This window comes from Galeopterus variegatus, unplaced genomic scaffold, assembly GCF_000696425.1.
Source record: "Galeopterus variegatus unplaced genomic scaffold, G_variegatus-3.0.2 Scaffold23692, whole genome shotgun sequence".
Taxonomy (NCBI): Eukaryota; Metazoa; Chordata; class Mammalia; order Dermoptera; family Cynocephalidae; genus Galeopterus; species Galeopterus variegatus.
This window is the reverse complement of record NW_007749803.1, coordinates 622-10594: the sequence shown is the minus strand read 5'-3', so window position 1 is coordinate 10594 and position 9973 is coordinate 622. Positions and strand designations below refer to the sequence as shown.

At 39.6% G+C, this 9973-nt stretch overlaps 1 protein-coding gene across 1 annotated transcript; it reads right to left on the bottom strand.

The window, feature by feature from the left end:
• Window positions 1-2518: 2518 nt before the first annotated feature.
• LOC103583508 (caspase-2-like) lies at window positions 2519-9458 on the bottom strand. Its single transcript, XM_008564805.1, has 8 exons — window positions 9312-9458; window positions 8851-9018; window positions 8621-8702; window positions 7947-8041; window positions 7497-7673; window positions 2939-3067; window positions 2695-2785; window positions 2519-2609 (listed from the first exon to the last, which is right to left on the bottom strand). The coding sequence occupies exons 1-8, from the start codon at window positions 9441-9443 to the stop codon at window positions 2545-2547; spliced, it is 939 nt and encodes a 312-aa protein (XP_008563027.1). The 5' UTR covers window positions 9444-9458; the 3' UTR covers window positions 2519-2544.
• Window positions 9459-9973: the final 515 nt, after the last annotated feature.

The following is a 9973-nucleotide window of genomic DNA, read 5'->3' as shown; positions in this document are numbered from 1 at the left end:
CTAAAATATTGATACATTTAGTTTCTTTACATAAACAAGGAATAACAATAAACAAAAAAAAGGTTACTATATGTACGCTATATAAAAATTACAAACTCAAACTATGCATCAGTGAAAAAATTATAAAACTAAGCATGATCAGCTGTTTACAAGGTGGTTTTGATATTTTTAAAGCACTTACTACTTGTTTATTGATTATATAAGATAAATGATAGCCGACATCCAAGATTTAAAAAAAATCTAAAAGAGGAAAAGCTTAAAGTTGGGACTAAAATATTGATACATTTAGTTTCTTTACATAAACAAGGAATAACAATAAACAAAAAAAAAGGTTACTATATGTACACTATATAAAAATTACAAACTCAAACTATGTATCAGTGAAAAAATTATAAAACTAAGCATGATCAGCTGTTTCCAAGGTGGTTTTGATATTTTTAAAGCACTTACTACTTGTTTATTGATTTCATAAGATAAATGATAGCCGACATCCAAGATTTAAAAAAAATCTAAAAGAGGAAAAGCTTAAAGTTGGGATAATTTGACTATTTTCTCCAACAAAACTGAAAAAGAACACCATTATTCAATTTTAGCAGTAGTTTTTCAATATACCCTCAGCACATGCCCAAGCTCTTAATGCAGGTCTCATCTATCCCAAGATTCTTATTTTTGATGTTGCTGTTTTATTCTGGGGGTTGGCAAGAGTCCTGTCAGTAGGAAAGAGAGATAGAGAGGGCTCACAGGTCAGCAACCCAAAGGTAAAAGAGTATGTTTTCACAGTATTTCCTGGTCTACGCAATATTCAAGAGAGCCTAAGGCAGGGAAGCTTGAAGAATCATGGGGAAAAGGACCAAGATTCACTGATTTGATAAAAATTTATTGAGCAAATGCCACATGCCAGGCACTGTTTTATTTTAAGCCCTAGGGATACAGAAAAGAAAAAGTTCCTGCTTTTGTGGAGCTTACATTCCAGATTAGGAGCCAGTCAATTGGATGGGGGGGGCGGGGAGCAGTACTTTTTTTACGAACATTAATTAAATTAACCAAATACAGCAGGAAGACAGGTGAGCTCAAACTTTCAGAGGAACAACTGGTTACTGGTCTTTCCTTAAAGGATTTAACTTAAGAGAAAAGTTGAAGCAGAGCAAAAGATTCATATCACCCCAGAATGAGCAATTTCTCCCTGTCCAGATCTGATATTGTATATAGCTCTGAATAGAGGAGGAGAAAATTTATTTTGCTAGTAATGACTCCTAAAGTAAATGGGACAAGCTGAATGTGTTCCTCAAGAGAAAGGAAAACTCCTGTTTTGTCTCCATATTGCAGAGATGCCCTTTTGATCTTGGTGTGTTAGGTGAATTGTCCCTTTCCTCATGAAAGACTCTATCTGCTACTCCACAACTATGTAAATCCTGTTATTCTGGGTCCAAGTTAAGCCTTAACCTATCCAAAAAATCTCTTTAAACTAATCTCACTTAAAATGAGCTATTATTACTGTGTGCTCCTTCATAAGTAGTTTGTACTCATTAATTTCACCCTTGCTCACATGAGGCCTTCAAACTGGTCCCAAGCTACTGTGCGTGTATTTGCTTTATTTTCCTGAGTAATTGGTGGGCTCCTTAGAGAGGCCACATTTTCTTTTGCTTTCGTGAAAGTACCTAGTGTAGTCCTAGTAACATTGTGAGGACCTTAATAAAATACATTCTGTGGGGATATTAGATTAGGAGGATAATAATATTAGCCATTTACATTTGGCCACACAACAGATAAAAGTGACCTTTAAACCAAACTATAAGCCCTTTGAGGGCACTGATTGTATTACAGTTATAGTTGTGCCCTTAAACGCATAATTCCATTTAATCATTACAACAACCTTACGGAGGAGGGGCAATGACTATCCACATTTTATACCAAGGAAACTGAGGTGGAGGAACATTAAGTAACTTCTCTAACTTCACATAACCAGTAAGTGGTGGAGTCACAACTGGACTCCACGGTTAGAACTCTTAATGACTCCTGTTTCCTGTAGGATCAGAAGTGTGCCCACGTGTCTTCTGAGGCTCATCACACTGTCCTGGCTCTTCCAGGGGTAACACAGACTGCATGCAAGAAAGAAGAGAGGCAGAAGCAGCTCATGAGGGAGGAAGAGGCAAAGGTGGACAAGGATTCCGCACGCTATCCTGCATGGTCCATGAATGACAAGGAGGAGAAAGGAGGCAAGAATACAAGTGCAGGTAGACAGAGAAGTACAAGGAGAAAGAAGAAAGGGGAAAGGGAGAGGAAAGACGGAGAAAGAAGAAGAGGAAGGAGAGAAAGTGAGATGGATAGGAAGAAGAGACAGCCAGAAATTCCTTAACCGGAATGAGTAACAACAACAAAAAAGTGCATCAGGGTTAATAAGCAGAGAAAAGAGCAAGACTTCTCAGAAAAGGCGCAGAGACACTGACAACAATCCTGAAAGGAGATGGTGGTGCACAGAGAACTGACCAGCCTGAGAGTCAAGGGCTGCCCAAGTCCCAGCACACCCCATGCATTGGGAGACACTTACAGAGCAAGAGAGGCGGTGGCAGCAGTGAACAGAAGGAGGTGCCCAAGGGATCCAATAGCACCTGAGAGGAGCAAATAGGAAAGTGAGAGCTGGTGGGAGGCTGCCCAGGAGCCACCACCCAGGTGCTGGTCTGCCAGGGCACTCACCTCCACGGCAGGCCTGGATGAAGAACATTTTCGGCTTGTTCTGAAGGCTTGGGCAGTTGGCATTGTCAAAGAGCCGAAAAACCTCTTGTAGCTGCCAGAAAGAAATCGGGGAGAAGGGAGGTTAAGTAGTCGGCAGGGCCTCCTGAAGTCCTACACATACAACAGCAGCCCCCACTGGAAAGAGAGCAGGGAGGAGGTGAAGCAGCCTAGTTTCAACAGCCGGTGTCCACGTGACTATACTCACCTGAAGCAGTTTGCCATCCACACCATAGATGGCACCCTCCACGCCATGAGACAGGAGAGCCACTATGCAGGAGTCCGTGGCACGGTGGGTAGGTAACTGTGCAAAATTCTGGAGTTTCTCTTGCATTTCCTAGAAGAAAGAAGCCTTTTAGTGTTGTTCACTGTAGCGAGTACTAATATGAGCTCTAATCTTTGGTTTCTATTTGAAACCCTAAGTTATGAGAAGATCAAAATGTTTTCTGTATATTCCTCTGGTCAAAGATATAAGAAGTCAGAGACCCTTTGAAAAGCTAAAGATAGCTATGGACTCACCAAAAAATGCACATGACTTCAGACACAAAATTCTGAATACAGATTCAGACTCACTGAGATAGGTTAAGAACTCCTGGACTAAAGCAAGTAACTAATGAAGCTAATCATGAGCTAGTCAACTTTGATTCATTCCCTCACCATCACCCAGATCCTTCATTAGAGCAAGTGCCCTTGTATATAAATGGCATGAGGGGGACCAGCAGGGGAGCTGTGAATGAGTAAGTAACTACTATTCAGCTACAAGAAAATAAACTGCTCCATGACAAAGGGTTGATAGCGTCACGATAGTAGAGAACAGCAGTACTTAAATGCTGTTTTCTGCCTCAGACTGTAAGTATCCAAGAGGTAGCAGTGATGTCTGTATAAAACACTTTGGTCAGGGAAGAGCACACTTTGATGGAGGATCCCACACAGCCCAGTGATTATATACATGGGCTCTGGGATCAGACCCATCTAGGTCCGAACCCTGGATTCTTAGAACAAGTTAATTAGCCACTCAAGGCTACAATTTCCACTTTATAAGAAAGTAATTATGAGTAAATTTTCTCTATGTTTGTGAAGATTAAAAGAGATATTGCTTAGAAAAGTCTTATCACTGTGTAGTGCCTGGCACATACTGCAAAGATCTGTCATTATTACAATGTACGTGTCTAAATAAGAGCAATAACATTACCATTTTTTCAAAGAAAACCTATTATTGGTTAACCTTGGAGTCCAATTTAAGAATCAAGCACCAAGTTACCATAAGTTAAGCATTTGATCCATGCAACAGAAAGTTATACTGTACTTAATAGTATAATAATCTGGCACAAACTTTTAAACCTATGTCTCCCTCTACAACTAAAGATGTCTGTGTCTCCTCTCCTGAGATGAGGAGAGAGAAAAAAAGTTCATTTTATTATGAATTTGAATGAAATATAATGAAGATGAGTATGCCATCTAGGCAGAACAATTATAGCACACACATATTTAGCATTTACCACACACACATCCAAATAAAAAGCACTTGTGTAATATACTGCAGTGGTTCTCAAAGTATGCTTCCTAAAGGGAACTTTAAGAAATGTGAAATCTTGGACCCCAGCAAACTGGGTTTTAAAAATCCATCCAGGTGATTCTGCTATGTTACAGGTTGAGAACTACTAATCTATTTATTTGGAATACTTTTGTTTGCAGATAATTGAGATGTAATTATATAAAAATTTAAAAAAATCAGCAATAGAACTGGAAGTGGAGAAATTGCCTTGCTGAAAAAGAATGGGTAAATACAAGGCAACCATAAGAATAGAAATCTTAAGGTAGTAAAAGATACAAAGTTCATTTGCTTCAAGAATACATAATTTCAAGAGAATACATAACTGTGAATGTTTGTCTGGAGCTGACCATAACAGAATTTAACATACAATAGTTAAAGAAATTAATTTTGCTTGAAGAAAGGAATAAAAATTAAATACTTGAGTACCTACTCATGAGCATTTTGAACTTAGTGAGATTATTAGGTCAGTAAACAGAGGACAACAAAGCCCAGAGTAAGAACACGCACACTTTGTAACTGACCTTAGTAAGACTAAACCATTCAATAAATGGGGATTGGTTATTTGGGGGGCATTTTTCCACAAGCAGCATAGCTTAAAATAAGATTTGTAGATTTATTTCTGATAAAATTATAGTATTTCTATAAATAGTAGGATTCTTAACTCTTGCTATGTTTTTGGCTGGGGGTTGGGAGACACATGCAAAAAGAATAACCTGTGAACCCCCTGAAATTATGTGCAAAACTGTATGGGTAGCTGCATTTTCCAGGAATGTCCTATAGCTTGTCCCTACATTTTCAAAGCAGTCTGTAACCCAAATGCAAGTTAAAAACAATACCACATGGTAAAAGTAAATTTGCCACTTTAAAATGTATCTTATTTCCTAATATATGGTAAATAGTAATTCTATAACTAATAACCTTGAAGTAGATGCAATGAGACTTTGATGATAAAGAGAAAATTGAAAACATACTTGGGCAGTGAGAACACCAGTGTTTTCTCCAGCACTGTCAAGGGAAGAGAATTCTCTAAGACTATATTATTTCCTATTTTTAAATGGGATTTATCTCTAAAGTCAAAAGATCTGATAGGGGAAAAAGGTGGGTGGAGGGGATCTTAATTGTTTTGATTCTGTTTCTTTGCTCATGAAATAATTTTGAAATAAAAGAATTGAATCTCTTGAGGTCCCACCATGAAGAGCATATTCTCAATTCTCTAAGACTATATTATTTCCTATTTTTAAATGGGATTTATCTCTAAAGTCAAAAGATTTGATAGGGGAAAAAGGTGGGTGGAGGGGATCTTAATTGTTTTGATTCTGTTTCTTTGCTCACGAAATAATTTTGAAATAAAAGAATTGAATCTCTTGAGAGGTCCCACCATGAAGAGCATATTCTCTGCAGATGCCAGATGCACCAAATTATGATATCCACTGTAACCACATTTCTTGTCTATACTGGTTCTCCCTACCTAGGAAGGCTTCACCACTCCTCTCTGCTTTAGTAACTGCTATCCTTCAAGGCCAGCTCAAGTCCCACTTCCTCCATTTATCCTTCTGACTATATCTATCCAGGCATTTCTTTCTCTTAGTATAAAAGACCTCTCCAATCCTGCTTGGTCCTTAGGAATATAAGGGGAATGCTTCCTTTTCTGCTGATGTCAAGATTCCCTCATGTATAACTGAAGTTCCCTGAACTCAAGGTCCACATTTTTAAAATCTCTCGTAGCTAACACAGTCCGCCATTATAAGGTACTCAAAATTTAACTCTACTGCAATTCAAGTTATAGAGAAATGTAACCAGAGAATTAGAAGCCAACAGGTTCTTGAATGTGCATCAGGTTTAGCATAAATGGAAATGGCATTTATGAAGTGGATTCATGGACTTATCAAATCTACTGAATGTCTCTGAAAAAACAGCAGCATACAGCTGACTTGGTGACTAGGTACTATATCTTTATCAGGCATGTAGGATCCCTTATCAACTGCATACAATTTGGAAAACCATACATAATAGATTCCTAGTAAAAGCAATGGCTAGACCAAAATCTCTAAGAAAACATACATAGTATAAATTTTGTCAAGTGACCTTCTAACAGGATTTCCTTCTCCTATTCATGTTCCCTTCATGCCCAGCAGTCCTCTAAGAAAACTGAATAATCTACTCGAATACCTGATGACTGAAGAGGCTGTTCTGGCCATGGCTTCAAAGCAAGGCGAGGTTCACTACTTTGCATGGGCAATTACTGCTGGCAAAAACAGCATGTAAAGGACAACACCCAGGTACCTGTTGATGGAACTGGCCTTACCAAAAGTATAGCAAATATGTAACTATTCCCAATGCAGCAGGACAGCTGAGAAATAGAAATGAAGGACAATGCTGAACATGAAACAAAGATCCTCTACCTCAACAGATCAAAGAGAATCTCCTAGAAATTTTAATTTCACCACTGACAAACCCAAAAGCAAGCTTAAGAAAGTACTATTATTCTAGAATCAAAATAAAGGATTAATATAAATTTACAAATAGGCTATTGTTGACTTCAAAACAGAAATCCTACAGGTAACAAAATCAGTAGTGCAGCTTGGTAATTGAGGTTGAGGAGTAACCCATAATGAAAATACTTATTTACCAGAATCTAATCCAGAAGCAATCTACCCTAAGATATAACTTGAGGCCATACAACTGATAAGAGTAAGGAATTGCCCCATATTAGACTGCCACTAAATAGTATTTACACGGATAATTCTGGCAAACTTTAACTGGCAAGGCTTATATCTGCTAAAGTAATCTTTTAAACAGAAATTGGGCTCCTAAGTAGCACTATTAACCAAGAAGTAAATGTCCTGTTAGTCCTAGCTTATAAATATCTTTTCTGAATAGGTTAAGGTGAATCTCAGTGTTTCATCACTTCCTGAGTGACGGGAAATCGTTTCTGAACATGTAAAAGTGAGGACCCAACCCTGTACTACTATTATTCCACGAAAGCACAGTTACCCTGAGACATCAACACTGCAACATTGAAACACCTGGCTGGCCCTAATTCTTTTTACTAGATTGCAAGGTGAGAGGTAGAACAGAGTCAGTTAAAAGGTAAGGAGAGTAAACAAGTTGTAAGACATATCCCAGCATGCACAAGAGGAGCAGGTATTTCTGGCCCCAAAGTGTTGCCCAGCCCTCTAATTTACATGTCAGTTTTTCCTGCCTCAGGTACCTGTGCAGTCTGGTCATGCAGAACATGGATGTCATAGCCCAAAAGCTTGAAGAGTGTGACTAGGGAACCGTGGTCCACATCCCCTCCAGAGCGAAACTCCAGGTCTTTCTCTCCAGTGAAGTGCACATTGCTCAGCACCAGTGCCAGGCCACGCGGCCGAGACTGCAGCCTATAGGCCTGGGGAGGGGGGCCAGTTAGACCATAAGCTTCTTGATGACAAACTATGATTTCCCCCTTTAGATGGGACATTTCAAGAAAACACAGACATCACATTCTTCTTCTTAACCCCATCAGGTGAAGACAGAGAAATGCCCTCAGAGGGCATCTAATCAGCAATGACTTTCTGACTAATACGGCAGTTAGAAAACATACATGCAAACTATGGTCAGGTGCCCAGGAAGGGTATCTCATTTCCCACCTCTTTTCCTCTTGCCATTACGCAAGACTCACCAGCTGGTAGTGTGTTTGATAAAACTCAGGAGTACAAGGCTTCACTTGAAGGCAGGGGGGACCATCTCCATTGTCTAGGGAGTGTTCCACAGTATCTGTGGCATAGACAGAAAGCCAAAAAACTAGTATACAATCTAAGTATAAATCCTAGCATGTCATTCTAACCTCAGGCATGCCTTTGAATTGGGGTTTTGATAAATACTGGTCTCATTCACTCCCCTAATCTTTAAGATCCACGAAGGCAGAGACCATGTTAGCTTTAGCTCACCACCAGATCCTCTGCACGTAGCTTGCATGTGCTCAACTCACTGAATGACTGAATGAGCTCTCTGATAAAAGCCTGCATGCTTTTAGGTTCCCTAGGCTGGTGGCCCCAAGGTACTCTTCTCTCATTCTAAACACTCAGCTTTACAGAGGAGACAGGCCAATCATGTGTGGGAATTTCCTAACCATACAAGTTGCTCAAAGGGCCAATTACCCTAAGGAATGTTATCTGTGATGAAAGGGAAATGGGCCCAATTAACAACCCATCTAAACTGTCCTGCTAGCACCTAACAAATTCACTGAGAAAACTGTTCCCAATGTGAAACTGTCTCATGTCAGGGAAAAGCCAGACACCATTTAAAAAAAGGGAAGTCAATCTGTGGGACCCCATTTATCTAATCAATTCTCACCTGTCGAAAGACGCAGCAGCTTGTGAGGGGGACGGGACTCACATATCGGGAAAGGGAGACTCAAGTCGTAGTCACAGCTCAACTGTAAGAAACCACAACTCACCACGAGACCTTAGGGAGATGGTCCAGTCCAAATAAAACAAAATCTAGTCTCCCCCCACCCCATCTCAAAAATTCCCTTCCACACAAATTAACCCTTTCCAAAATACCAAATTTCTAGGGCTCCATACCGGTGGGGGTACATGCCGAAGACCAGAGAGGGTTGTGAGTAACAGATCCTTCAGGTGGCCCTGCTTGGTCTCCCTCAGTGCCTCACAGAAGGCATCAAAAGCCTGGGGACCCCTCTTGGGCAGCAAGTTGAGAAGTTCCACATTCTGACTGAAACTTCCAACTTTGGCCTAGGATATAAGAACAAAACATGGAATAATATTTACTGATCTACATATAATTCTATTTATCTTCCTGAGCTTCCTCATTCATCTCAAGAATTCCTTTTACAGGAAAAGTATGTACAGGTGAAGTCCTTCCCACCATTCTTACATTACGTATCTTTTCTGTCAAATGCTCTAGAATGGAAAGGTGCTCCCATTTCCTTAGCAAGGTGCTACATTCTTTCCACACTCTATCATGCTCTGTTCCTACCCCTATAACCAACTTATCTTCTTGGCTTCTCTTTTTTGCCTCCAGATACCTGGATGAGCTCCCTCATTTCCAAAGTGATGATGTCCTTCTCCAGAAGATGTTCCAACAGTTCACTCAGCAACAGCTGCTTGGCCAGCACCACCCGGTTCTTTTTCAGAGTTTCCTGATGGTCAGGATGCATGCCACATACTCCCAATACCCTACAGATAGAAGGAAGAAGGAAAGGCTGTCAAGTGCAAGGTTTGACACAGAAGAAGTGGGTGGAAGAGGCATGAGTAGGAAGAACAAAAAGATTAGGACTTATAACAATGAAGATCAGGCATATTTTATTGAATCTGGTTAAATAAAGGATGTACTAAGCAGTAACATATTGATCACAAAGAAACAACATATAATTCTTTCTTGGAGTACATTCAACTGAGACCACCTGAAATAAATAAACTGAGACCATCTGTGACTGGGAGACGGAAATATCTGTCATCAATATAATACACACAAGCACACATATATTCCTGAAAAGGAATACTCCTCTGTCTGATGAATCAATTTTAATTAAAATAATTATTCCAGAAAAAAGGATGTACTAAGCAGTAACATATTGATCACAAAGAAACAACATATAATTCTTTCTTGGAATACATTCAACTGAGACCACCTGAAATAAATAAACTGAGACCATCTCTGACTGGGAGACGGAAATATCTGTCATCA